The sequence below is a fragment of the Oenanthe melanoleuca genome, chromosome 20, assembly GCF_029582105.1.
Source record: "Oenanthe melanoleuca isolate GR-GAL-2019-014 chromosome 20, OMel1.0, whole genome shotgun sequence".
NCBI lineage: Eukaryota > Metazoa > Chordata > Aves > Passeriformes > Muscicapidae > Oenanthe > Oenanthe melanoleuca.
This window is the reverse complement of record NC_079353.1, coordinates 12,402,050-12,429,809: the sequence shown is the minus strand read 5'-3', so window position 1 is coordinate 12,429,809 and position 27,760 is coordinate 12,402,050. Positions and strand designations below refer to the sequence as shown.

Below are 27,760 nucleotides of genomic sequence, written 5' to 3'. Positions count from 1 at the left end.
GGGGCAAGAACAACCACACTGGGACCACCCATGGCTCAACTGGAACCAGCTGGGGCCACACTGGTGTGATCAGGGCTACAGTGGGACAGACAGCAACCAAACTGGGACCACTCACGGTCAAACTGGGACCACTTGGGGCCTCACTTGGGGCACCCAGAGCTACGGTGGGGTCAGCAACACCAAACTGGGACCATCCATCACAATCTAGAGCCACCCTAGCGCCAGCCGAGGCAGCCTGCGCTACTGTGGGACCAACAGTGACCACACCGAGACGGATGGACACTCAGGGATGGCCACAGAACCCATCATTGGAGCACACTGGGCTGTACCGGGTCCAACCGGGACCACCCCAGCGGCGAGCGGCACCGGGACCCAGCGCGGCCCCGCCGCTCGCCCTCCGCCGAGCGCATTGGTGGTTCCTGCTGCCAATCACGGCCCGTGACCAATCGGATGGCGGCGGGGGCGGGCGCTCCGCCCGGCCAAAGTTGGCTGGGGCGGCGGAGCCGCTCGGCTGAGTCGGGATCGGCGGGCACGACCTGCGCACGGGCCGAGCCGGACCGAACCGAACCGACCCAGCCGAGCCGAGCCGGCTGAACAGACCGAGTCGGGCCGAACCGGGCCGAGCCAACCGAGCCGGACCGAACCGAACCGAGCCGAGCCGAACCGACCGAACAGACCGAGTCGGGCCGAGCCGACCGAGCCGAGCCGAACCACCCTGCCGAACCGAACCGAGCCTAGCAGAACCACCCCTGCCGAACTGAAGAAAGCCGATCCCATCCCTACGGCACCGCACCGAACCCGTCCGTACCGCACCGAACCCATCCCTACGGCACCGAACCAAACCCATCCCTACCGCACCGAGGCCAATCCTTCCGCACCAAGCCCGTCTCTACGGTACCGCACCGAACCCATCCCCACAGCACCGCTCCGTGCCCGCCGGTACCGCACCGAACCCATCCCTACAGCACCGCTCCGTGCCCGCCGGTACCGCACCGAACCCATCCTTGCAGCACCGCTCCGTGCCCACCGGTACCGCACCGAACCCATCCTTGCAGCACCGCTCCGTGCCCACCGGAACCGCACCGAACCCATCCTTGCAGCACTGCTCCGTGCCCGCCGGTACCGCACCGAACCCATCCCTACAGCACCGCTCCGTGCCCGCCGGTTCCGCACCGAACCCATCCCCACAGCACCGCTCCGTGCCCGCCGGTACCGCACCGAACCCATCCCTACAGCACCGCTCCGTGCCCACCGGTACCGCACCGAACCCATCCCTACAGCACCGCTCCGTTCCCGCCGGTACCGCACCGAACCTATCCCTACAGCACCGCTCCGTGCCCGCCGGTACCGCACCGCACCCCAGGGCACCGCAGCGCCCTGAGGCACCGCACCCTCCGGCACCGCACCCTCCCCGGAGCCCGCAGCCCCGCGCCCGGCGGGACCATGATGTCGTGTGCCGAGCTGCTGGCCGTGTGCCTGCTCTCGGCAGATCGCGGCCCCAAGCCCCACCGCCAGCCGCTGCCCATCTTCCACGACGTGAGTACCGCGGGACCCCCGCGCCCCTGCCCGGCCCCGGGGTGAGGGCTCGGCTCCTTCCCGAGGGATGCGCCAGAGGCTCTGCGCCCCTGCCAGCCCCGAGCTGTGCATGCTCGTGATGGCTTAAATAATGATGTCGTGTCCTTCTGCTGAACGCTGGGCCTCTGGGTGGCTGGAAACAGCCCACGCCTCATCCGGAGCTGGCTGTCACAACTCCCCGAGCGGGAGCTGTGCCTGGCAGAACGCTGTGGAAGGCTCCCTGGAGCTGTTCACAGCCATGGGATCCACAGAGCGCTGCCTGCTGCAGCGCCGGCTGCAGCCCCTGTCCCTGCCCGGCTCTGGAGGAGGATGCTCCGTGCGGGCTGCAGGTCGCCCGGGCATCCTGGCAGCTGTGGGCGGCACGGGGGACTGGAAAATGCAGGTGATGGCTGTCTTTGTGTCCAGAGCTGCTGGCACAGTTCCTCCTGTCACACCGCGTCCCCTCCAGGCCGTGCCGCTGCTGTGAGAGGGGCCGTGGCTCCGGGGGAGGCAGAGCATCCCGGGCATCTCCCAGGCACAGCCCGGGTCAGAGCCCAGCTCTGGAGCGCCTCCTGCTCCGGAGTGTCTGCCGTGAGCTGGGTCGGGTGGCCAGCGCCCAAATCTCCGTGGGACAGAGCCCTGGCATTGCCGTGTGTCCCGCACCACTGCGCTCGGAGTCGCGCTGTGACCGAGGAGATGTGGGGCAGAGGTGCTGCAGAGGAAGGGTGAAGGATGAGGGCTGGTGGTGCCCGGGCACCTGCACAGCCCGGCTCGGTGCCAGCTGCCACCTCCCCTCTGTCATCTCCGTCGTGTCCCGATCCAGGCTCACCCCGTGTCCCAGTCCGTCCCAGAGGAGGGGAACAGCAGATCGCGGGCAGCATTTTGGGAAGGTGAATGCCACGCCTGGTCCAGCCCGAGACCTGCTGGCATCCCCAGAGGGCAGCGCGGCTCCCTCGGCCGTGGTGCTGCTCGCAGCTGCCAGCTGCGGGTCGGGGTCTCTCTCCTGCCTGGGCGGTTCGGGCTGCCAGCATCATTAACCGCGCTAATTACTTGTCTGAGGGAAGATGGGCAGGAGGGGGCGGGTGGTGACAGCTGTGTTCCAGCTCAGCTCCTCAGGGCACTCGTTGAGTCGCACATCCATCCCTCAGGGTGTCATTAAAGCAATTAAAATGGGAAATGTTAACAACGCTAGCAGCTGCTTTCCGGGTTCTGACGGCTTCTCTTCCTCTACCCCGTGACTCCTTTGCTCCCACCTTTGCTCCAGAGCTTGGCTGGGTGAGTTTAATCCCTGCACTTTTGGCTCTGGGCAGTTGCCGGTGTCCGGCTGCCCCAGGCTGCTCGGGGTGAGCATCCCACGGCAGCAGGGCAGAGCCCCGCCCGCCACCATCCCGGGGGCTGCTGCTTCCCCTGGGCCTGCTGCACATCTCCTGCCCTTGGAGAAGTGAGGAGGAGGAGGAGGAGGAGCAGGAGGCTTTGCCCTGCTCCGCTGCAGGTGCGGTACGGACCGCAGTGCTGCCTTCGCCTGTGCAGCATCTCAAGCCTCGGGGAGATTTGTCCCTAGGCTGGTGTCTGGGCTTGCTCGCTGCCCTCCGGGGCACGGGAGCTTCAGGAAGGACGGGTTCTGGTGCTGGCCAGCCTGTCTTAGCCTGCCTGGGTGTCCCGCATTGTCCCCAGGGCGGCTGTCCCCTCCCCAGCAGCCGCCTGTCCCTGTGTCTGTCCAGCAGCCGCGGTTCCTTCCAGACCTGCAGGCAGCGAGAAATCCGATAATCTCCTTCCTTCCCGGCGGCCCATCCTGTGAATAAATGCTGTTTCAGTGCCTCTGCCCTCAGTCCTGGCTGTGGCTGCTTGGACTCAAGCCCAAGGGCTGAGGGAAACATGCCGGGCTCCAGGCAGTGCCCCTGTGCCTCAGGCTGCCAGTCCGCCCTGAGGCAGGACAGGGGTTGCCTGTAGGGCCCTCCAGCAGCCCATGCAGACCTGATCCCGCTCCCAGCCTGGCTTTGCATCGCTTTTCCCTGGCTTTGTCCCAGGGCTGCCATCGTGGAGCCCAGGAGGGGAAAGGATTTGCCCTGTGGAGCAGGGAAGTGGCTCTGTGCTGGTTGTGCTGGGCTGGGGCTGGCTCCTGGCTCGGGCAGGGATGGGCTGGGGCAGGGATGGACTGGCTCCTGGCTCGGGCAGGCATGGGCTGGCTTTGGCAGTGCAGATCCCTGCCATTCCAGGGGCTCTGCAGCAGACATGGCCCTGCCTCGGGGGCACTCACAGCTCCCTGCTTGTGCCATGTTCATTTTGAGCTCCAGGCAGCTGTCGTGTGTGCACTGGCTCGTGTAACTCACTGAGCCTGGTGTGTGAGGGAGAGGCATCCACTCTGTTTGCTGAGCCTCCTGCTGAACCCAGGGCAGGCTCACCCCGGGTTAGAGACCTTCTCAGCCCCAGGGGAGGGATCTTCCCTGAAATTGTGTTGTCCCTCTGAGCCCTCAGATAAACCCTGCTGAGCAAGGCCAGCCTTTAAGTGGGAAATGTTTGCCCTGGTTCAAGTCTGGGTGACACTTGACTGTCTCTGGGATGAGCTAGGTGGCATTTGGAGCCATAGAGGTGTCACTACATGAGCCATGTGTCCCTCTTATGACATAGAGCTCTGCAGGATGAAGCTTCTCCCTTGATGGAGAGTCCATGGCAGGGTGGCACAGACATGTGGTACCCACATGGGGCTGCCCTTGCAGCCATGAGACCCCACAAGGAGCCTGTTAACCTGGAGAAAGCTTTGCTTTAAAATCCAGAGAAATCACCACTGTTTGGGAGCTGCAGGTTGCCATCTCAGCTCCAAAGTGCATCCAGCAGGTCCTGTGTGTGCTCAGGGAGTGCCTGACCCACTTTCCTGCCAGGGCAGCAGCCTGGCCAGCTGGAATCCAGGGGATGGTTCCTAATGCTGCTCAGCCCAAGGCAGGCTCCTTCCTGCAGCAGCTGGGGGCAGGAGGAGCTCACTGTGCTCAGAGGAGCATCCTCCAAGGGGCTGTCCCTGCCCTGCTTTGGGTCCCTTTTGGGGAAGGAACCAGGCAGCTCCAGCACTAGGAAAGCCTCTGCCCAGTTGCAAGCCAGGGGTTTTCCTGGGCAGCTCCTCCTTTACCTGGGAGCAGTTTCTAGGGAGGTGTCAGGGCTGGATGTGGATTCAGAAGGAGGGGCAGCAGGGCTGCTCCAGGGCTGGCATGTGGGCAAGAATAGAAAAGTTCTCTCGCCATTCCTGGCCCTTTTTATTTCCTAACCTTTCTTCAGACCTGCAGATATCTTCATCACCCAGGGTGATATAAAGGACAGTTGCCACACAGACAATTTTCTGTCGTTGACTCCATTAGGATGTGCTGGACAACACCTTGTACATTTTGGTGTGGGAAAATGTTCCCAGGCTTCAGAAGTGGTGCTGTTCCTCACTGGAGTCAGCCCCAGACCTTTTAATGATTACTGGTGAAACAGATCCAGGCAGAGCTGAGCAGCCCCAGCTTTCTCCTGGGTCATGGGCAGAACGCTCATGGCTGGGAATCTGTGCAGAGACCCTGAACTGGAGCAGCTCTCCAGCTGTGCTCTGTGGCAGAAGCAGTTGCAGATTAATTAATTCACTAATAATTCATTACAGAGTGTGTGCACGCCGAGGTGTTGCAGGAAGGGCTGTGCTGAGGGAAAGCTCAGGGCAGGAGCTGCTCCTCAGGGCAGGGGTTTGAGTGCTGGTGATGCACAAAGTGGGTTTATACCTCATGTCCTTTCGTTTAAACCGACTGAAAAATTAAACAGTTACCATCACAAGGATGCAGCAAAGTCCTTTCTGCTTCACTTCTGTGTTCTCTCAAAGGTGCTTGCTGTGAGTGTGGACCTTGCTCAGCCAAGGGCCCTGTGCATTAGAGACAAGAAATGGGTTTAATCATTGGCAAAGGGGAATTTCCTGGAGCAGCCTGTGCACTCCCAGCACCTGGGGCTCCTCCATGGCTCCCTGAGGTGATTTTCCATGGTGCTGGGTGCTGCCTGGCTCACTGCTCAGCTGCCCTTCTCTCCCTGCTGCCACACTGAGCCCTGCTGTGTTTTGTCTTGCAGATTTTCCGGCGAGCCGACAAGAACGGTGAGTGCTTTGTTCCAGCTCCTGCCTCCCCTCCCTGCCTGGCTCTGGCTGAAGCAGCGTGGCTCCTTCCCACTGGGAGGTTTGCCTGGAGGAGGGAGGGTGGGAAATGCTTTTCTGCTTCCCCTGGATCCCAGAGCCTTGCCAGGGCCCGGGGATGGGGCTCCCACAGTTCCCCACCCGTGCACCCCGCAGGACACTGCCCCTTCCAAGCCCTTCTCCTGCCCAGGGGCTCTCAGGCTTCTGCTCTGTCCCTCCCAGGACTGGTTCTGTCTCTGTGCTCAATCCAGGGTTTTACAGCTGCTCCTGGTTGGGTGATCCTGGTTCTGGGTGCCCCTGGCATTTGGGAGTTAGGCTCTGCTGCCCAGTTTTTAATCCAGCGCCCATGAACCAAGAGGTCCAAAATCACAAGTGCTTTCCCTGAGCCTTCCCACGCTCCCTTGGGCTCTTTTCCTTCATGGTCACTTAGGAGGTGCTTTCATTGCAGATCACAATGCAGCCCAGGAGCTGAAATCCTCCACAGAGAGGAAGGAAAAAGTCCTTGAGTCAATGGAGAGCACTTTCTGTCCATGAAAATCTGATGCTGTTTGCTCCTGGACAGTCTGCATGCATTTCTAAGAACACTGCAATGGGGCCTTTTGGAAAGGGCTGAAATCCCCCCTGCAGTTCCAGCAGCACTCCTGTTTTTGCTGGGCTGGTGGGCCACGCTCCCAGTTATCTGTGCTGTGATTTCCATGCAGAACTCACCCTGGGGCATCTCTGGGCATGGGATGCTGCTTTGCACAGATACAAAATTACCCTTCCCTTTCATTTGAATGCAGATGATGGGAAGCTGTCGTTTGAGGAGTTCAAGAACTATTTTGCTGATGGCATCCTGAGCTCGGAGGAGCTGTGGGAGCTGTTCAGTGGCATTGACAGGCGTCACTCAGAGTGAGTACCACGGTGGAGATGCAGGAGAAGCTAAAACTGCCTGAGTGGAGATGGAGGGCGTCTGGAGGCGGGTGTGATAAACAGCCAGGGTGAGACAAACCCACCTCTTGCCACAGGCAGGTGTTCAGAGCCTTTGAGCACCAGCAGCACTGGTGCTGAGAGCAGACAGACATTTTGAGAGCAGCCATGGGATTTACTGCCCTGCCAGAAAAATGCCATTTCTTATGGTTTGGAAAGTGCAGTCCAGGAATTGCCAGCCTGAGGAGCAGGCTGTGTGTCTGCAGAGCCTGTGCTGGTGTGGGGACACGGCACAGACTGTGCAAAGTCACAGACTTTGCCACTGCTGACTCAGGGCACTGCTTTTCACTTATGTAAGAGCTGCTTCCCACCACAAGTGGGCCTGTAACAGGGAATTTAGGGCAGCTTGTAAAAAAAGAGAAAGCCCCAAAGAGCAGGAGAAGGAATTGTGTTTAGCTCTGGTCTTCTCATGGGTGGTGCTATCCAGAGGGGTCTGAGAGTCTCATCCCATCTTTTTTGGGTATTTTTGGCATCACTGGGGTCTCTGTGCCCAGCTGCTTGCTGTGGGTGAGTCTGTCCTGGCACTGGGAGGAACTGGGTGCTGCTGGGGACAAGGGGCTGCAGCTTCCAGCCTGGGGGGCAGGTTTGGCCTCCCCAGCATCTCCTGCACCTCTGACACCCTTCACCAGAGCACAGGTCCCTGCCAGGGTGAGGGAATTTGGGGCAGCCAGAGCTGCACATGCTGGTCCCAGGGCTTTGCAGGGAGCCAGGGCAGTGGCACAGAGGGGCTTTGTCACACTGAGGTGTCACCAGCACCCTGGTTAGGTGTCCTGCACCTCTGAACCCTCGACCTTGGGTCTCACCAGTCCTGTCCTTTCATGGTCTCTGCTTTGACCTGCAGCCACAGGGGTGGAAATGCTGACCTGCTGCCTTTTAAAGTCTCCTGGTGTAAATAACCTCAAGCCTGTGATTGTCTGGAAGAAGGGATTTGGGTGAATTCCCTCCTCTGTCTTTACTCAGAGGCTCAGAGCTGCAGCATCTGCCAGTCCCTGATGATGGGAGGTGACTGAAGCACTCTGTGTCACATGAAAAAAAGTTTGGAAACCAGATTTGTGATGGCAGTGGAGGTTCCCCACATGATAAATGATAAAAATAAAAAAAAATCCTGTCTGCTTTTCTGCAGCTGATTGCTGTTTTCTTGCATAAATTCCAGGCACATTCTGACAAAATCCCAACAGCATAATGATGACAAGATCCTCCATCATCAGTTCAGGCTTAATTACAGTTAATCAGTGGTTTGAGCACAGTCAAAATACAGCTATGGGAAATGTGGAGAGTCTCAGGATGAGTGCTTTGGAGGCAGAGGATGGCTCTTCTCGTGGAGTGGGAATGGCAGAGAGGAGCAGAGGGAAGCTGCTGCCCCTGGCAGCCCTGCAGAATGGGTCAGGGTTTGGTGTGCACATTCTGTCTGGGAGCTCCACCTGGTTTTGTGTGAATCAGTCCTGGAGGATGAGAATGGCCCCAGCAGCCCTGGGGTTTGCTCTGTCCTGCCCCTGCCTGTGCTGAGGCTGCTGTGGGACCTGGGGAGAGGCTCCTGTGCAGGGCTGCTGGTGGAACAGGCTGCAGAGGGAGGGAAGGGGCAGATCTTCCCTGGACAGCTCCCAGAGGGATGATTTTTGCCATGAGATGTTGTGGATTGGTTCAGTGTTCAGTGGTTTAGTGATTGATTAGTTAACATTTCTTTTTAAGTTGCAAGCAGCCAAGATCTAAGAGTTATTAATAACCTTAGAAGCCACAGGGTGGGAGCTGATGGCAGCTCTTTGTCACACCTTGCTGGAGCTGGGAACTGGCAGTGGGCTGAGCTGGGGGCTCCTTGTTCCTGCTGAAACCAGTCCCAGCCCCAGGTGCTCACTGGGACCAGTCCAAAGGTGCCCACACCCCTGCTGGGTGACTTCCCCTTCTCTGTGGTGGCAGCCAGTGTTTCCTGCAGGGCCAGCTCTGGGGCACAGCTCTGCAGGCTGTGCTGGGGATGCTGCAGTGCCAGGGCTCCTGCAGCACTGCAGCAGCTCTGCAGGCTCCACACAGCTGCCAGGAACAAAGGGGGAAACTTCACAAGGACCAAAACCTTTTCTCAATGTGCACTGGTGCTCCAAACCTCAGTGTCTGTGTCTAGCAGGGCAGAGGTGGGGTGAGCAGAGCTGAACTGGGTGGAGCTGGCAGAAAGAGGGGCTGTGCCTTTGCAGGTTCATCTGGATTGAGCCTCCAGGGAAACACGATTTTTTTATCCACTTTAAAAAGAGCCTGCAGTGCCAGGTCAGTGCACAGAGCTCACTCAGCTCCTGTGAGTTTAAAATAGCTGAGCTGAATCCAGGCTCAGCCTGCCTGTCTGTGCCTGCAGGGCTGCAGGGGCACTCACAGGGCACTGCCCTGCCCAGCCCTGCCACCCTCACACCAAAGTGTTCCCATGCCCTGCATCACCCCTGCTCTTAAAGTGCTCTCAATAGAAGCCCAGAAGGAGGTGAGAGACAGAAACCAGCCTTTGATGTCTCAGGAAAAGCTGTAGGAGGATTTTTGCCTTAATTATTTCACCTTAAATGGCATTTTGGATGCTTCACACTCTGTCCTGTAATTTTGCATGGGGGTGTTTTTGTCCCTTTGCCCTGTGGGCAGTGTCAGAGGGGACAGGGTGATGTGGCCCTGGTTTCCCACCCCTGGGCAGCAGCACTGCAGCATTCCTTGTTCTTGGAGCCTGGCAAACTGCAGGTACCACCAATTCCTCCAAGTGTGACAGCACTTAAACACTTAAAAAACCACTTGAAAACCTCTCTTTGGGGCTCTCTTCTACTTTCCCAACCAGGATTAAAAATGCCTGTAATCATTTGGGGATTTTGAGGCAGCAGAATGCCTTGAGCAGAGGCTGATTTGAATAAATGACATGCTGGGGTCTGTCCCTGCAGGCTCTGGGTGATGCTGGGCACTGAGAGCAGCTCTGCCTCAGTGCCTTTGGCCACATGAGCAGGTCCTACAGCACCATGCAGGCCCATCCCAAAACCTGGGGCTGTTTTTGAGCTTTTCCTCCTCCCTCAGCACCTTTAGCAGCCCCAGGACCTGTGCCAGCCCTGCAGGGGTGCCAGGGGGGATTGTGCAGTGCAGTGCTCTCTGTTTGTGAAAAGGGTGGGGGTCTGGCCCTGCCTGCAGGTTTTTGGAGGCAGATCCAGGTGCTTTAATGGCACTCAGGAGGGCTGTGAAGGATCCAGCCCCTGGGAGGCTGCAGAGCCCCACATCCCCTGGGCTCAGGGATGAACACAGAGCTGGATGATTCCCCCCTGTGGGGGAAGAGCTTGGGCTGGAGCAGCAGCTCCAGGGCTCAGGGATGGGGCTGCCAGGGGTGGGGGCATCTCCATCCCAACCCCACAACAGTCACAGGTGCTCTCCCAGCACACTCCAGCTCCAGGAGATGCTGGTGGAGCAGATTTTCCTGCTCCTTCAGCCCCTGGGTGCTGCAGGATCTGAACCTGTGCAGCTCCTGTAAACACATGAGCAGGCAGTAAATCCCCTGGGGCTCCAGACAAGCCCTCAAACCCCTGCTCAGCACCACTGTCTCCCCCCCACCACTGTCTAACAGGAGCTTTTCTGTGTTTTTACAGCAACGTGGACACGGAGAAGCTGTGTGGTAAGTGAGGATGTTGCTGCCCCTCCCAGGTGTGTGTGCTGGGTTTGTGTCTGTCCTGGGCAGGGCTGGGTGGCACCAAAGCTCCCCCTGGCTGGATCCCAGCACAGAGGTGCTTTTCCCAAGGGGACAGGGAAGGATTTTCATTTCCAGAATGATTCTGGAAAGGGAGGGGAGTGCCCCCCTGGCAGCTGTGGGCTGTGTGTGGGCAGCAGGAGCAGGGGAGGCAGAGGTGGGGGTGCTCAGGAACCTGACCATGGTGTCCTGTCCTGCTCCAGATTATTTCTCAGCATACCTGGGGGAATACAGGAATGTGCTCTCTGCCCTGGAAACCCTCAACACTGCAGTGCTGGCAGCCATGGACAAAACCAAGCTGGTAAGGATGGGACCAGGGGAGGAGCAGAATTGGAGCCATGGTGAGCTCAGCTGCTCCTCAGAGTGAAACCTGGGGGTGGAGACAGCAAACCCCTCAAACCAAGGGGTGTCTGTGTGTGCAGGCAGAGCTGCAGCCACACAGCTGGAGGGTGGGAGCCAAGGCTGGGGAGGGGAGGAGTAAATCTTGTGTCAGGAAAATTAATCCACAAACACCAGAGGTTTAGGTCCAAAGGGAGACAGAGGAGTCCTTTTACTTTATTCCAATAAAGGGAGAGGCCATGGGGCATTCCCCTGGGATCCCTCAAAATTTTGGAGGACACAGCCTCCTTTCTATCCTGTTTTCCCAACTGCATTTCCCTCTCTCTTTCCCCACTGGCTGAGGTACTTGTGAGGCACAGACTGCCCAGAACACCTGACACCTGAGATTCCCCTCTAATGTAAAACCCTCCCTTTTCATTTTTAATTCTTATGGAATTCATGGTTTTTCCCCATTGCTTCTTTCATCTTTCAAGATCCAAATACATTCATCAGCAAAATACAGTTTGTAAAGGCAAATATCTTTTTCCATTCATCAATCAGTGGAATCCATCCCATTGTTTCTTTTCTCTCTCAGTGCTGGTTTTATCTACCAGCAGACCCACAGTTTGTTTGTAAAGACAAATCCATCATCCCTCTCACTTTGTTCAAAGCAGATGAGGGGCATCACCTGTGTGAGCACTGCTGTGGCCTCTGGGTCATTCAGAGAGGAAAAGGGGCACCAGTCCCACACTCTGATCAGTGCTGACTGTGCCTCTGTAGTGTCAGTCCCCCTCTGAGTTTCCCTCTGGCCAGAGCCAGCCTCAGCAGGGTCTCCCTGTATGTGTGGAGAGGGAATCTCCTGAAAATGCATTTTCTCATTGGTTGAGGTCCCTGGTCCCACTCACAGTTATTAAACACAAGTGCAGATGGAGAGCTGTGCTGTGTTTCAGCTCCTTTCTGTTCTGTTTCTGTGGGTAATGAATGGGTTTGTGTTTCTCCAAAGGGCAGCACAGTCACTCTGCTCCACAGTATTGGTGTCAGGCTTTCCTCCCTCCATGGCTTCTGGTGTTCCCTGGGAAAGAGAAGCAGGTTTTTCCTGTTGAAGCACATTTTGTTGGACTCATCTCTCCAGCTGTGCCCAGAGCCAGGGCAGCCCAGTGCTCCCAGCACTGCTGTCCCCCAGGAGGGTCTGTGCTCTGATCCCAGCCCTGATGTGCCCCAGGGCAGCTATGGATCCCCTGGGAATGTCTTCCCTGCTGTGGGAAACACTTCTGGAAGCTGCCAGGGGTGATAAATGCTGCATTCCTCCTGCTGGGACCTGCACATATCCCACATTTGCATTGCCAGAGGTGGGCTCCAGCTTGAGTTATGGTGGTGCTATGGGATTAGTGGGCTGGATTTTAGCCAGAGCTCACACCTCTGTGAGCCAGGGCAGGGAGCAGGTGTCCCATATTGCACCTGCCCCTCAAATCTGCTTCAAACACCTCCCTGAGGTCTGGGAGCCCCTCATGGAAAAACCAGATGGATTTTCATCCCAGGGAGCTGCCTGTGCACTGAGACAACTTTAGCCCTGCTAAAGGACCTGCAGGCCCTGCCTGTTGCTGCCAGGCTGTATTTATGAGTTCATTGCCTGACTGGAGCAGGCAGTGATGTCCAGGCTGGCAGGATGGAGGAGAAGGAGGAGATATCTCTGGTTTGAGCTGTCTCAGCATCTCTTGGTTAGGGCATGATCCATCTCCAGCAGCTGCAGCCACAGGGCTGTTCAGCCCTGCATCCTCCAGGGGACATTTCCAGCTAGAAATGTGAAAATGAACAGGAGAACAGACAGAGAGCCCTGGCAGCTCCCTGGAGCACTGCTCAGACCAGGCAGTGAGGGAAATAAGGAAGTCAGGGCTCACAGGGAATGTGCCATGGGTGCATTTGGGAGCTGTGGTTGAGGCAGTGCTGCCAAAAACCCTTTTGGGATTGAATGTTCCCAGAACACCTGGCATGGATCACTGGCTGTGTCCCAGCTGTCTCCTGCCTGGCAGGCTCCTTGATCTGCTCCTGCTCCTTGTCAGGAGAGCCCTGGGGTGAAGTGTGGGAAGTTCCAGCTGGGTTTGTCCTGTGTGGCTGCAGTTACTGCAGAAGTTTTGTGTGTGAGAGCAGCAAAACCTGCTTGTGCTTGTTTCTATGGATCTGCAGGTCCAAACCATTAGGGGTTCCCATGCCTCCATCCTTCCTCACTAGGAGCATGCTGAAGAAAATATGCCTTGTCAAGAGGAGGGTTTTTCCCCCACATTCTGTCATTCCCACTTATTTGTAAAATATAATTTGAGAGCTGTGCTGCAGTGTGCTAATTGCACCTTATTTTGTGGCTGAGCTTCATGTTTGCAATGTAATTGCATCAGGGTAGGAAGTGAACAGTGGAAATGCCTCAGAAAACAGCCTGATGTTTCTCACAGGGGGTCTGTATGCTAAAATCTTCCAGTCTCCAGTGTGCAAACATTGCAAACCCTCACATAAATAACTCTCCAAGCAGCCTTATTCATCCTTTGACAGGAATTATGTGGCCACCCATTCCATTCTGTCCTGAGCTTAACTATCATCATAAGAAATTCAAAAGCAGAATTATAGCAGCTCTTGGCAACTTGGTGATTTTCATCTGGGTAAACAGAGCTGAAATACCAGTGCACAACCAAAATTCCTTGTCTTGTGCTTGCTGAGTTATTTCCTTTGTGACTCCCACCCATGAGCAGAAAATGCTGTGCTGGGTGAGTTTATTGAACCTCTGATAGCAGAGGGTTTGATCTCTGTGCAACATCTGATGGGAGGATTTTGGTTTTTTGCCCCAAAATGAGGAGTGTGATGGGGGCAGGACTTTGGGTTCTTTCTCTCCCCTGGCATGAAACTTTCCAGATTGCTGCTGAAAGGCGAAGCAGCATTTGGAGCTGTCCTGAGGGGTGGTTATTTCCATCCCTGTCCCAGCAGTTCCCCTGATGTGCTGTGTTTGAGGAGGCAGCACTGCCATGTCCCCTGGGACCCTCTGGAGCTGACCCCTCCAAGCACAGTGCCCTGTTCCTCCCCTCTGCTCCCTTTCTTTGACACCAGCAGTGGAAGGGTTACAACAAAATCCTTCTGTGCAGAGCTTCTGGCATTCCAGATCCTCAGGGCACTGCAGAGAAATGCAGCAGGAATTGGAAATATTTGGCCTGAGCAACGTGGTGGCATTGCTGGACATTATTTTGGACATGGTCCGTGGTGCCTGGGGGTGAGGGCAGCCTGGCCCTGGGTGCTGCAGCCCTGGGGTCACACCAGGACCCCATGGGGAAGGCAGGGATGCTGCTCCAGCCTGTCTCCTTGTCTTGTCGAGGGAAGGGGTGGACCTCTCCTGGTGGGTGCTCCTGGGGAGCTCCAGCCCTCCTGCTCCATGTGAGGCTCCTTCCTCGACCTCCCACTGCTGGTCCTGCCTCTCCCAGTGCTCATGGGGCATCCTGTGGTTCCTGTGTCCCTTGAGGAGCTGGCACGGGGCTGCCATGGGGGCAGCAGTCTGCTGTGACAGCTGGGCTGTGCTCCCCAGCTGCTTCCCTCACAGCCTCTGATCCTCTCTGATCTAGATCTGCCGAGCTGAGTCAGTTCAGCCAGGCAGCAGCAAAGCCAGGTGAGAAAATGCCTGTTCAGGGAGCTGAATCGGCTCTCTGAAGCTCCAAATGACCTTTAGACCAAGATGACAAGGAGTGAGTGCAGATGAGTTTTCAGCTCCTTTTCCTCAGCCAGTGCTGACCTGTTCCAGTGCCAGATGAGGAATCACCTCCTGCAGCAAGTGGTGTTGTGTGCTGTGTGGACCTCACCCTGCTCAGCTCCTTCCTCCCACCCCTGTGGCTCCCTTTGGGGGTCCTGCAGTGCTGACAGCTGGAGAAGGTCCCTTCCTTCATTTCCAGCTGGGAGATGCAGCCTGGAGCATTGGGATTGGCTGAGTGTACCCAGAGCACACAGTCAGCATGGCCTGGATCCCCATCATGAGCCCCAATGTTCTCCACCACCCTTGTCAGACGGTGCACAGGCAATAACTGGAGTGTCAGTGGGAAGCACTGTGTTTGTTTTGGGGCACTTTAATTGCTCTGCAGCGCTGCAGCTGTGCCGGGGCAGGGCAGTGTTACAGTGCCCAGGGCAGTGTTCCAGAGTGCCCAGGGCAGTGTTTCACAGTGCCCGGGGCAGTGTTCCGCAGTGCCCGGGGTGGCTCCCCTCTACTGGAACCTGGTGTGCACGTACTCGGCGCCGTGCTCCTGGTACTCTGCCTTGGTCATCCAGGAGCGCTGGAAGGAGGTGAGCGAGGCTGCCATGGAGCCCCCAGCCCAGGCTGCCGTGCCCCTCCGGGGGTTGGCCAGCACCTCGACGGGCGCGCCCGCGCCGCGCAGCAGCAGGTTCAGCTCCAGGCACATCCTCTCGGGAAAGCCGGGGAACAGGGAGGAGCCCCCCGAGAGCACGATGTTGCCCAGCAGGTGCCTCCTGGCGTGCTCGGGCGCGCTGTGCAGGCTCTGCCTGGCCAGCTGGTGCAGACCGGGGCAGCTGTGCTGCAGCAGCTCCGGCCGGAACAGCGGCTCGGGGCAGCAGAACCGCTCCTTGCCCAGCGTGATCCAGCGCCCGTCGGGGGTCCGGAACCGGGCTGGCTGCCGGCAGCCTTCCTCCAGCAGCTCTCCCTCGTAGTCCAGCGACACGTAGCAGCACTGCTCCTTCATGTGGGTGAGCGCCCGGCCGGTGAGCGCCCGCAGCGCGGGCAGCTCGGCGGGGCCGCGCAGCAGCAGGCGCTGCAGGTGCCGGCTCAGGTGCTCCCCGGCCAGCGCCAGGCAGCGGGTGCTGCCCCGCAGGGTGCGGCCGGAGCACACGGCCGTGCTGTGGCACAGGGCCGCGCCCGCCTCCAGGGCCAGCCCGCTGACCCTGCCGTGCGCGCACAGCGACAGCAGCCCCGAGCTGGCCAGGTGCAGCGCCGGCACGCCCAGCCCCTCGAACAGCGCCTCGGCCGCACGCTGCCTGTCGCCGGCCGGGCAGGACGGCGACTCGGCCAGCAGCACCGGGTGCTCCTCGGGCTGCACCTTGAGGCAGCAGCGCAGCAGGTGCCTCCACAGCGTGCTCATGCCGTCCCAGTCCTCAACCACGCCGTAGCGGAGCGGGTAGCAGCGCGGCGCGGCCGCGCTCTGGCCGTCCCCGGCGCTGTCCGCTCCGCAGGGATCCAGCAGCACCGTCCGCAGCACGGTCTGGGGCTGCTCCTGGCCGGCGAAACCGCCCCGAGTGAAGCAGCTGCCGCTGTCTATGACCACGGCGGGCTTCAGCATGGCCGCAGCTCCGCGGGGCTGCCGGGCACGGGGGAAGAGCCTGCAGGGCGACACAGGGGTCGTGCCTGCAGGGCAAACCAGCCTCGGGCACCTGCGCCGCAAGGGGGGCTGGCTCAGCCCCTCGGGGGACAGCAGTGTCTGCCCTAAAACTGCCTGGGTGTGTCACAGCCTTCCCTCCTGTCTCGCTGAGCATCCCTCCTTGGGCGCCTTGTCTCCATGCCCAGAGGTTTGCTGGCAGTGCCAGGACAGAGCTTCAGGTGCTTTTAAGGAAGTCAGTGGACCCTGGACTGGAAAGTTGCTGGGCTGCAGCCAAAGAGGTGTGGCCAGCAGGTAAAAAGGTGATTCTCCCCATCTACTCTGCTCTGGTGAGAGCCCATTTGGAATATTGTGCACAATTTATGTTTCCCCAGCATAGGAAGGACATGGAGAAGGTCCAGAGGAAGCCATGGAGCTGCTGAGGGCACTGGAGCACCTTCCCTGCAGGGAAAGGCTGAGAAAGTTGGGGCTGTTGAGGCTGGAGAAGAGAAGGTTGTGTGGAGAGCTCAGAGCACCTTTCCAGGGTGTGGAGGGGCTGCAGGGAAGTGGGAGAGCAACTCTTCCTCAGGAGCTGCAGTGACAGGACAAGGGGGATGGAATCCAACTGAAAAAGGGGAGGTTTATGTTGGATGTTAGCAAGTTCTGTGCTGTGAGGGTGCTGAGGCCCTGGCACAGGTGCCCAGAGCAGCTGTGGCTAATTCTGGATCCCTGGGAGTGTCCAAGGCCAGGCTGGACAGGGCTTGGAGATCCGTGGGATAGGGGAATGTGTCCCTGCCATGGCAGGGTGGGATTGGAACTGGATGTGTGAGTGACCTTTACCCTGTGTGAGTGACCTTTACCTTGTGTGAGTGACCATTACCTGTGTGAGTGACCATTACCTGTGAGAGTGACCTTTACCTTGTGAGAGTGACCATTGCCTGTGAGAGTGACCTTTACCTGTGAGAGTGACCTTTACCTGTGAGAGTGATCTTTACCTGTGAGAGTGACCTTTACCTGTGAGAGTGACCATTGCCTGTGAGAGTGACCTTTACCTTGTGAGAGTGACCTTTACCTGTGAGAGTGACCTTTACCTTGTGTGAGTGACCATTACCTGTGAGAGTGACCATTACCTTGTGTGAGTGACCATTACCTGTGAGAGTGACCTTTACCTGTGTGAGTGACCATTACCTGTGAGAGTGACCTTTACCTTGTGGGAGTGACCATTACCTGTGAGAGTGACCTTTACCTGTGAGAGTGACCTTTACCTGTGAGAGTGACCTTTACCTGTGAGAGTGATCTTTACCTTGTGAGAGTGACCTGTGAGAGTGACCTTTACCGAGAGTGACCATTACCTGTGAGAGTGACCTTTATCTGTGAGAGTGACCATTGCCTGTGAGAGTGACCATTACCTGTGAGTGACCTTTACCCTGTGAGAGTGACCATTACCTGTGAGAGTGACCTTTACCTTGTGGCTCGTGTCCATCTGCCCTCCTGACTGCTCCTGGAGCTGGCAGTGCCAGGGCCAGGCTGCCCATGGAACCATGGCTGCATTCCCTGCTGTGATCTCACAGGCACTGCGCCCCCAGGGTTCTCCTGCCCCACAGCAACACTTCTTCCCCGAAGTGTCACTTCTGGTGATCATTAAATTTCGATTGAAATCCAACCCGGTTGGTTTATTTGAGGACAGCCCCTTCCAGGCGTGGTTCTGCTGCACAGAGCCAGCTCTGACAGATCTGTCCCCTCTCCCCCAGAGGTACGAGAGTGCCTCGAAGATGGAGCAGTTCCTGACCCGGTTCCTGCTGCGGGAAACCATGCACCAGCTGCAGTCCCTGCAGGCATCCCTGGAGTGCGCTGTGGACACGGTGGAGGAGCAGGCGGGACGGGACAGGTACGGGGGACAGGGACCGGGTGGGACAGGGGACAGGTACTGGGATGGGACAGGTACCAGGACAGAATAGGGACAGGGGACAGGGACCGGGTGGGACAGGGCACAGGGACTGGGGTGGGACAGGGGACCGGGGGGGGCGGGGGGACAGGTGCTGAGGTGGGACAGATGCCAGTGTGGGACAGGTACTGGGGTGGGACAGGGAACAGGGACTGGGGTGGGACAGGGACTGGGGTGGGACAGGGGACAGGGACTGGGGTGGGACAGGTACAGGGATGGGACAGGGACTGGGTGGGACAGGGGACAGGTTGGGACAGGGGACAGGGACTGGGGTGGGACAGGTACCAGGTTGGGACAGGGGACAGGGACTGGGGTGGGACAGGGGACAGGATGGGACAGGTACAGGGATGGGACAGGTACCAGGGTGGGACGGGGCACAGGGACTGGGGTGGGACAGGTACTGGGGTGGGACAGGAACCAGGTTGGGACAGGGGACAGGGACTGGGTTGGGACAGGTACCAGGACAGGACAGGTGCTGAGGTGGGACCTGCTCAAACCCCTGTCCCAACCCCACTCCCCACTGGGAAGGACATCTGGGAGTGGATCTGCCCTTTCCCGGCCTGGTGTGGATCTGACACCTCTAGGAATGACTTCAACCCCTCCTTTTGCATTTTTTTGTTCCAGGAAGGAGATGAAGAAAGCTGAGGTGTCAGTTGGGCTGAGGCCAGGGAGACGCTGCGGGCGCAGGGGACAGAAGAACGTGTGCCTGTCCCCAACAGACCCCTACTCTGGGATGCTGACAACAGGTACCTGCTGTCCCTCGGGCTCTTTGTGCCCTGCTGCAGCCTGGAGGGGGTGTGGGATCACAGAACACAATCACAGAACCAGCCAGGTGGGAAAAGATCTCCAAGATTGAGTCCAGCTGTTTCCCCAGCACTGCCAAGGCCACCACTGACCCGTGTCCCCAAGTGCCACATCTCCAGCAGCACTGGGCAGTGAGGGCTTCTCCAGGATAGAGTCTGGGGCATCTCAGATATCAGCTGGAACTTCTGTGGGATGTTGTATCTATCAGGCAGTAGAAAAAAAAAAATCAAGTTTTTGTGATAAAATCAGAGGTTTAGAAGATTTTGTGGGTTTTGGGTCTTGAGCAAGCTTTGGCCATGACAAAACTGAGCTTTTTTTGGGGTGACCCCTCTGTGCCTTTGCTGTGCAGGTGTTTGTGTGGAGGACAACAGCCAGTGGATGGCTCAGATCAACAGGCTCCAGCAGCTCATCGAGAAGCTGGAGTGCAAGGTGTGTGCCCCGGGAGGGACTGGGGCTGCCCCACAGCTGAGCACGGCCAGATCACTGCTGGGACCCTCCCCCGTGCCCCAGCCCCCCTCTTCATCCCTGCATTGTCACAGAGCTGCTCCACCCCCAGCCCTGCCCCTGCAGAGCCACCCTTCCCTCCCAGCTCTGTCACCCTCCTGGCTCTGTGGGGATGTTCCTGAGTCCATCAGCCCCACTGACCCTACAGATGTGCAGGCACAGCCCTGCCCTCCTGCAGGGAATGTCCCTGGAGCAGTGCCCAGCTGTGCCCTGGGGTGTGCCCCTCCTGCTGCAGAGCTCTGCCAGTAACTCGGGTTTTACCCACAGAGCCCACGCCTGGAGCCGCTGAAGGAGGAAGCCATGTGCAAAGGACAGGATGCAGTAAGTCCCTGTCCCTGTCCCTGTCCCTGTCCCTGTCCCTGTCCCTGTCCCTGTCCCTCTCCCTCTCCCTCTCCCTCTCCTCGTGCTTTGCAGGGACCCCTCTGCCTGTGCCCTGTGCCCCAGGCTGGGGGAGCTCAGCAGCAGGGTGGGATTCAGGGCTGTGGGACCATCCACAGGACAAATGCAGCTCCCTCTTATCCCTGACAGCCCCGGGCAGTGCCCACAGCCAGAGGAAGGAGCCTGAATCCCCCAGGAGTGCCCTGAGACACAGACACAGGGGATCCCCAAGCCCCTTTCTGCTGTAGGAACTGCAGCAGCCCCAAAGCAGGACCCCTCCTGGGGGATGGAGCATCTCCTGTTGGTGTGGTGTCCTGGTTTGGAGGGCAGGTGTCTGCCAATAAAGGCAGAAGCTTCTCTTTGAAATGGAGAATGTAAACCTCCTTCCTCCAAATTATTATTGTAATTTTGAAATTAAAAGGCTCTCAGGTAAAAATTGAGGAATTAGGAATAACAGTTCTTTACTAGGAAAATTAAAATAGAAATGCAGTATTACACAGAACAATCCCAAACCCTGCCAGAGTCAGAATCCAAGCTGACACCCGTCAGTCAGTCAGGGTGTTGGCACAGTCCCATTCAATGGTGGCTGCATCCTCTTGCAGGGGCAGATGTGGTTCAGCTGGAGCAGTGCTCCTGGAGAAGGTGCAGTTTCCTCTGAAGCTCCAGGGATGATGTGCAAAGGTCTGGCTTTCCTCTGGAATCCAGTGGAAAGAAGGTTCCTTGGTGTCCCAAATGTCAGTTTTTATCTGGGTAGGAAAGGCTTGGCTCCTCCCCTGGCTGGAGCATCTCCCATGGGATGATGGAATTTTATCAGTCATGCCCTGGGACTCAATGGGCCAGCAGCAGATGATATCTTCCTGGAGGGAGGATGGGCTGTGGGAAAGATAAAGATGATTGCCCAGCTGGTTTAAAGATGGCCCATGAGCAGATAATATGTGCCAGGAGATCAGGGTCACTGCCCCACTTGGCTTCAACAGATGGGGACAGAATTCACATTTCTGGCCACACCAACCCAACTCACCTTGCACAGTCAGCCTGTCCAGGCGGGCAGGAGCCGCTTCGTGTCCCCGCTGTCCCCAGCACGGTGCTGCCACACCCAGTGCCCCAGGGCTGCACAGGGGGGAGCCGGGAGGGCAGGGGGGCACAGGCAGCCCCTGACTCCCCTGTCCCTCGGCAGCACATCCTGGTGGCCAAGAGGCAGATCTCGGTGGCCACGAGCAGCATCGAGGAGTTCCGGCAGGCGTTCCGCTCCTACACCGAGGGCACGGCCGGGCACAGCAGCTGCCTGCAGTAAGTGGGGTGTTTGGGGGTGTTTGGGGGTGTTTGGGGGTGTTTTGGGGGTGTTTTAACACCCTCAGGGGACACAAGGGTTTGTGGGGAGTGTTTTGAGTGCTGGCCAGGGCAGGGGTGGGCTCGGGGCTGGCTGCAGGGCGAGTGTCACAGCTGCAGCACTGTCACCCCATCTGCTGCAGGTATTCCCAGTAAGAACCAGTGCCTGGTGTGTGCACTGGTTTATGGCAGCAGGAGTGGTGTGGGTGCTCCTAATGCATGAGCAGCTCCCCCAGCACAGAAAGGCTCAAAAGCCATGGGCAGGTGAGGGGCAGAGCTCCTGCAGGGCACTGATTTATGGAGAGAGTGTGGGAAGCTGCCACGAGCACCTGGAGCTGCCCTGGGTGAGGCCAGGGATGTGGCAGTGCCAGCCTGGCCCTGGTGGCACAGCTGCTCCTTCCCTGTCCCATGGACACTCCAGGCTGCTTCCAGCAGGGAATGTTCGTGCTGTTTGCATTTCAAGTGTCCTTTTTCAGCTCTTCACTTCCCATTTTCAGTCCAAACAAAAGGAAGCTGCTCGCTGTGCCACGTGCAGTGAGAGAATGGGAGGCTTTTTCTTTGGAGTTGATGTTTTTTTTTTGTCATCAGGGCTATTTGTGGAGACAGCAGGGTGGCTGTGTGGGCTGGCTCTCCACGTGAGCAGAAAGCTGGAGCTGAGCCTGGGGAGACTCCACGGGCCTGGGTCACCCCAGGGAATCACAAAGCTCCCTGTGGGAGCAGGGGGTGCAGCCCCAGAGCTGCTGGGGGACATGCTGTGCTGTCCCCCTGGGGCTCCAGCAGCTGCAGGAGAGGCTCATCCTCAGCTGGAGCTGCTGCTGCTGCAGCCCAGCCCAGCTGCTGCCCCTGGCCCTGCTCCCCCAGCCCTGCACTGTCCCCCTGCTGCCTCCCACCCACCTGCCCTGGGCTTCTCCTGGCAGGAGGGAATGTGGGAAGCATCACTTTGGGGGCAGAGAGCTGGGGGTTTGTGCTGTGAGCCCCTCTGCCTGTTTCCCCCCGTGTGAAGGGTGACAAGTGACACTCCAAGGGGCTGGCAGGATGAGCTGGGTCAGCAGGGAGGAGTAAGAAATGATAAACACAGAACGTGCTGGCTCCTGGGCAGCAGCAGAGACCAGAGTAAGAGCACAGGAGACACAGGAGACGTGAAGCAGGGTTTGGGTTTGGGATCCCTGGGGCTGTTCACAAACTGTGAATGCCCCCAAGGTGTGCTTTGGGAGCCCTGTGCTGAGGCTGCTGTGCCCAGGCTGCTGGGGCACACCGTGCCAGGGCCATGCCAGGGCCATGCCAGCCTGGCCAGCCCAGCCCCTGCTCACTCAGGGTCCCTCTGTCTCCACAGTGTCTCTGCCTGCAAGCTGACAGACGAGGCCTGCTTCATCCTCTACGAGTTCTGGCAGGATGTGACCTCCTGGAGAAGGTGGGGCAGTGTCCATGTGTGGGGCTGGGGCTCAGAGGGGTTGCCCACTGCTCTGTCCTGTCCCACTGCTCTGCCCTGTTACCTTTGCAGCTCACAGGGGTGACCACCCCCATAAAGGATTTGGGGAGCAGGGCAGGGGCTGCCCTGTCCTGTGTGTGGGCAGAGGGTCCTGGCACCACATCCCCCTGACCCCACACCCTGTTTTACAGCCACCTGCAGTCCAGCTGCAGCAAGACTTTCCAGCAGTCCATCCTCAGCTTGCTGGAGTCCCCGGAGCTGCTGACCACCATGCTCTTCCCAGGTGAGGGCTCAGTCCTGCCCTGGGTGTGCTGCAGGGCAGGAACAGGCACTGAAGGAGCAGAAGATTGGTTTGGGGTGATCTAAATGAGGTTTTTCAAGCAGTTGTCCCCAGCAGGTTTGGCTGTGTGAGCTGGGGTCTGTCCCCTGCCCAAGGGTGGGGACAGCCAGCAGCAGGGACACTGCCCAGGTAGATAAGCTGAGTCCTGCCCCAGATACACCTGGTGCCTCATTTTGTATTTCAGCTGAGCCTGAACCTGCTCTGCAAAGCTCTGGAGCTCCTGGGCCAGTCAGGGGCTGCATCCAGGGTTACACCCAGTGCTGGGGCAGGGGAGGGAACATGCACCTTCCCATGGTACCAACAGAAATGGCAGCAGCTGTGGGAACTGGGAACCAAATGAAGCCCCAGTTTGCTTTCAGGGATCATTTCAGGGTCTTGTAAAATATTAGTCCATAAAACATGGATTAATTTGGACCCTGCACTGCTGCTGCTCCTGACTGGCAGTCCCACTGAGCACGTTCCCAGTGCTGTCCTGCAGGAGTTGTCCCATTTCCAGGGGATCCCCCCTCTCTCCAGGCCATGCCATGGAGTGTGGGTGGGTGCTTTGGAGCAGGGAGCTGCAGGCTCCATCTCTGCCAGCCCAAATCCCCATTCCCAGCTGCACACTGCCCTCACCTCCCTGCTTTCCCTCTCTCCCCAGCTTCCTGGTGGATCATGAACAACAACTGACCCAGGCAGCGTCTCCAGGACACCACCAGCATGCAGGAGGACGTGGAGCCCTGGGCACAGCCGTCCCCTTTGTCACCTCCCTGTCCCTGCATTCCTCCTGTGGCCAGCGGGGGCTGCCTGCCCTCGGCCCTGCCCGTGTTCTGCTCCTTTGCTCTTTTCCTGTTAATTTATTTATTTCTCCTGCTCCTAACACAGTGTCTGAGCTGCCTGGGGGAGCTGTGTGGGGGTGGCAGCCTGGTCCTTGGGGGAGCACTGTGCTGCTGCTGCATGCCAGGAGCCTTCCCCAGTCCCTCTGGCACTCAGCTCCTCTTCCTCCAGGCTCTGAGGCTGCCCAGGGTGCTGGCAGGGGCAGGGGGAATGGCACTGGACAGCTGTGACATCCTGCCCAGGGAGCCAGGTGGCCTGATACAGATTGTGAAGTGTTTTATAGGGGAAAAAAAAAAAAAAAATCTCATGAAGTGCTTCTGGCAAGGTGCACCAGCTCATGTCCTGCCACGGTGGCAGCATGTGCTGCGGCTTTGAGAGTGGCTGTGTGCCCCACCAGCTGTGCCCATGGCTGGAGCTGTCCCCAGCACACCCCACTCCCAGGAGAGGCCAGAGTGGCTCCAGGCTCTGCTGCTCCTCAGTTCCCATAAACCAGCACTGGTGCCAGAAACTGGAGCTGAGTTCATGAGGAGGGGTCTGGGGTGGGGGGCACTAAATGAGGGGGGAAGCTGGAGCAGATCCCACCTGCTCCAGGGGTGGCACTGGGGCTTTCCTTGGTGGTATTGAAGTAGCAAATCCTCTGCTGAGCTGGGAAAAAATGCATTGTCACAGCCAGAGTGGAGGGAGTGGGAGGACACAGGGGGCAGGAGGGACACCAGCCCCTCCTGGCATGGGAAACACCATCCTCCTGTCCCTGCCTGTCCCCAACACCCCCAATCCTCAGTCACCTGGGACCTGCTGCCACCCTCAACCTCTTCTCCCAGGCCCTGTGGGTGCTGCTCCACCAGAAACATCAATTTGAGTGTTTCTCCCCAGTCCCTGGCTGCAGTCAGTGAAATGTGAGCCTGCAGGGGCAGTGGGTGCAGCTCCATCCTGGGAGCCCCTCAGACACTGTGCTGGGTGGGTCTGACAGTGTCACCCCTGCCCAGGGGGTGACAACAGGAGGGGTCTCTGTTTTAGGGTGCTTGTTTTGCTCCAGCAGGAGCTGCCTGGGTTTGGGGTGCCAGGAGGAACCTGCAGGGATGGGATCAGGGCTGGAGGAGCAGCAGCTGCTGCTGCCAGCCCAGCTGGGCACTGTCAGAGCCCCAGAGCACAAATGCCCCTGCCAGGGATGGAGTGGCAGAGCCTGTCCCTGCTCCCATGCTGCAAGCACCCAGCTCCTTCCCTGAGTATCAATCTGCTGCTTTCCCTGCCAAAGCCAGGAGCTGCTGTGACCCTGGGGCACCAGAAGTGGCTCAGCCCCGTGCAGGAGCCACAGCAGCACCTGGGCCATCAGGAATGGACCAGCCAGGGTGGGTCAGACAGGGGCACTGAGAGGCAGAGCTGCAGCAGGCACGGGTTTGGGATTCCTCCCCAGCCCCCTGTGGGGTTTACCCCCCTGTTCTGGTTTCTTCCCCACTGGATTAATGTTTGCAGCAGCCTGGAGAGCAAAACCCTCAGATGAAGCTGAGGTGTGGGCAGGGGGCATCCCTGGGGGGGACAGGGCTGGCAGTGGCAGCCCAGCTGTGACAGCTGTGACCCTGCAGGCTGCTCACATAAAAATAGATCATTTAAAAATGCTCAGAAAACAACACACTGAACTATAAACTCAAATCACTGAGGATAGGGCTGAACTGCAGCTCTGCCTGCTCTTGCTCCCAGGCTTTGCCCACAGCATCACCACCACAGGGGAGGAAATTTTTGTCCCTGAATGTCCCAAGGCCAAGGTGTGGCAGCATTCCCCAAAAACCCCAAGAGCTGCCTGAGCACTGCTGAAAACCTCTGCCCCTTCCCAGAGAGAAGGGGGAGCTGGAGGATGAATATAGTCTTTTTATTGACTACTTTTGAGTAGAACAAACTAAATACATCTGTAACAGTTTGGGTTCCTTTATACAGGACATTAAATAAGTTATGCACAGGAATGAAGTAACAAATTTCTATTACAGAATTAAATGTCAAAAAAAATTAGAAACCTCAACCCAATGTCTCCCCACACCCCAAGTTCACATTTATCATTCCATCTTTTTAAAAAAAACCCAACAAAAAAGAAAGAAGCAATCATTCTAATCATGACTGTTAGTATTTCATTCATTTACACTGGGGTTAATTTTAATACACAGCCATCAGTGTTGCATGAGAATTATGGAAGACAATCTATTTACAAGCAATTCCTCCCTGCCCTGCTCTGCTGTCCCTTCCCACCCACAGCATGAGGCTGGGGCTGCAGGTGAGGAGGGGACCTCACAACCACGTGGGAGTGACCTGAGGCTGTTCCAAAGGTGTCCCTGTCCCCCTAGGCAGGAAATCCCTTCCTGCCTGCCCTGCACTGAACAGCCCTAGGAGGGGCTGCTGCAGGTCAGGGTGGCTCCAGTGCCACCCCCACTGGGAGCTGCCTCAGTGCTGGGGACACAGGGGAGACACCCCCAGGGCCACTGGAGCTGTCCTCAACACCAGGAGACCTCGTGGCTTTTTAATAAAACCTTGCAGACAGTTTTTAGAGCTCAGCAGCTCTATCCCACAGCAGCAGCTTTCCCAAGGGGCAGGGCTGGAGCAGTCCCCTGCTCACCCCGGAGCACTGTGAGGACTCATCACAGCTCCATTATTCACCTCCACTGAAAAAGTGATCCCAAAGAACCTGGGAATTACCCACCTCATTGGGCTCCAGCCCGACAGGGGCACACACAGAGCCAGGGAAGAGATTTCCAGAGCCTCTGTGTGGCTGTGGGAGCTGGGAGCAGCTCCTGGAGGGCACATGCCCTCCCTCCCTCCCACGGGCAGTGCCACTGCCAGCCCTGGGCCAGCCCTGCTGCAGGGCTGTGCTGCCACAGCCTGCATGGCCTGGGCCCCCCCAGGCCCTTCTCCCACCACAGCAGGGACTCTGCCATGGACAGATCTCCCCAGGCTGGCTCCATCCCCACGGGACCTTGCTCTGAGCCCTGCTCTTGGGACACCAGCCCTGCATGCAGCACTGCAGGAACCCCCTGGAGCTGGGGTAAGAACTGCCACAGGACACCCAGTCCTGCCTTTCTTTTACTGGTGTGGCTGATGAGTGTGGAGAGTACAGGCTGTAAACAGCCCCTCACACCAGTGAGGATCCCTGGGCTCAAAAACAACAGCAGGAACTCCCAAACCAGCAGCTTCCAGGCAGTGAAAACCCAAAACAACGGCCCCCAGGTGGGGAGGGCACCTGCACCCAGCCCAGATCTGCTCTGCACGTGTTCCCCCAGCACAAACACCCAACTGTCTGTCTCACCACAGACAGGGATGAAATCCAACCATCCAGCAGTACCTCCTGCCACTGCCACTTGCTTTAGAGCAAACAAATCCTCTCCTCCCCCTCTGCAACCCTCAGCTGCCAGCCTGGAGGCAGAAGTGGGCTCAGCTTTTGCCATTGCACAGAGGATGAGATGCTCCTGCTGAGAAATCGGCTCTGGTCTGTTCACAGCAACAACTGGCCCCACAGGGCCACCTGAGGCACAGCTGTCTGAGAGCAGGGAAAAAACACTGGATAGCATGGAGGAAAGGTGGCAGGAGGAGGCAGTGGTGGCTCTGCCACCTTGGGAAGCCAGCCTGAGCACGCCACAAGGACAGGGCTCCCTGCTTGGGCACCACACTCAGCATCTCCAGCGTGTGCCAGTGCTCTCCCCACAGTCCAGGCTCCCCAAGCAGGTGCCCAGTGTCCCCCAGGTCCTGATGCTGCTCTGGTGTCCCCAGAGAGGAGCAGAGAGATGCTGCAGGCTCGGCTCACCCCTGTCCACGAGCCACAAAGGAAAAGGCAGGATGAGAGGGCGCTCCGAGGGGAAGTGTCAAATATGTCAAGTGGTACCAGTTGCTGCAGGGGGAGGTTTTTCAGCTTAAAAAACCCCAGGGAACTGCTCCAGTGGAGTGAAGCAAGCCCCCCTAGAGTCCGTTGGTGTCGATGGCTGTCACGGACGCCGGCGTGGAGGAGCGCGAGGTGGTGGCCGAGCCCTTCTCCAGGGCTGGGCTGGGGATGCCATCGAGGCTCTTGGCTGCTGCTGCCACCCTGCCCGTGGGCAGGGCCAGGGGCTTGCTCTGGCCGTGCAGGCCTTGCCCACAGATGCGGTGGTGCCTCTCCCAGTCCTTGTGCTGGCAGAAGGAGCCGCAGTACCGGGCGATGTTGCAGCCGCTGCACGTCTCGCTGGCCTTGCGGCCGCAGTTCCAGCAGCT

General features: G+C 58.3%; 3 protein-coding genes across 9 annotated transcripts in view; 1 reads left to right on the top strand and 2 right to left on the bottom strand.

The window, feature by feature from the left end:
• Nucleotides 1-464: 464 nt before the first annotated feature.
• Nucleotides 465-25,645, top strand: NECAB3 (N-terminal EF-hand calcium binding protein 3). Its single transcript, XM_056507445.1, has 13 exons — nt 465-1,536; nt 5,632-5,656; nt 6,475-6,583; nt 10,249-10,274; nt 10,550-10,647; nt 17,743-17,879; nt 18,561-18,682; nt 19,090-19,169; nt 19,512-19,565; nt 20,800-20,912; nt 22,285-22,362; nt 22,572-22,663; nt 23,361-25,645. The coding sequence occupies exons 1-13, from the start codon at nt 1,444-1,446 to the stop codon at nt 23,387-23,389; spliced, it is 1,056 nt and encodes a 351-aa protein (XP_056363420.1). The 5' UTR covers nt 465-1,443; the 3' UTR covers nt 23,390-25,645.
• Nucleotides 14,733-17,667, bottom strand: ACTL10 (actin like 10). Of its 2 annotated transcripts, none has more exons than XM_056507441.1 (2): nt 17,438-17,667; nt 14,733-16,016 (listed from the first exon to the last, which is right to left on the bottom strand). In XM_056507441.1, exons 1-2 carry the CDS (start codon nt 17,524-17,526, stop codon nt 14,891-14,893), a joined length of 1,215 nt encoding a protein of 404 aa, XP_056363416.1. In that variant the 5' UTR covers nt 17,527-17,667; the 3' UTR covers nt 14,733-14,890. The 2 variants fall into 2 exon arrangements, with proteins under 2 accessions (XP_056363416.1, XP_056363417.1); XM_056507442.1 differs by having other exon boundaries at nt 17,457-17,667.
• The window catches only part of CBFA2T2 (CBFA2/RUNX1 partner transcriptional co-repressor 2), a 55,928-nt gene continuing 53,555 nt past the window's right edge, over nt 25,388-27,760 (bottom strand). For all 6 annotated transcript variants that reach the window (XM_056507435.1, XM_056507436.1, XM_056507437.1 and 3 more), the window contains exon 11: nt 25,388-27,760. In XM_056507435.1, coding sequence (XP_056363410.1) covers nt 27,473-27,760 — 288 coding nt within the window. In that variant the 3' untranslated portion in view covers nt 25,388-27,472.

Coding starts and splice junctions, on each gene's coding strand:
- ACTL10 (XM_056507441.1), bottom strand. CDS start 17,526: ATGGGCAGCCTGGCCCTGGCACTGCCAGCTCCAGGAGCAGTCAGGAGG. Junction 16,017..17,437: donor GGTAAAGGTCACTCTCACAG/GTAATGGTCACT, acceptor GTCGCCCTGCAG/GCTCTTCCCCCGTGCCCGGC.
- NECAB3 (XM_056507445.1), top strand. CDS start 1,444: ATGATGTCGTGTGCCGAGCTGCTGGCCGTGTGCCTGCTCTCGGCAGAT. Junction 6,584..10,248: donor ATTGACAGGCGTCACTCAGA/GTGAGTACCACG, acceptor GTGTTTTTACAG/CAACGTGGACACGGAGAAGC. Junction 10,275..10,549: donor GGACACGGAGAAGCTGTGTG/GTAAGTGAGGAT, acceptor GTCCTGCTCCAG/ATTATTTCTCAGCATACCTG.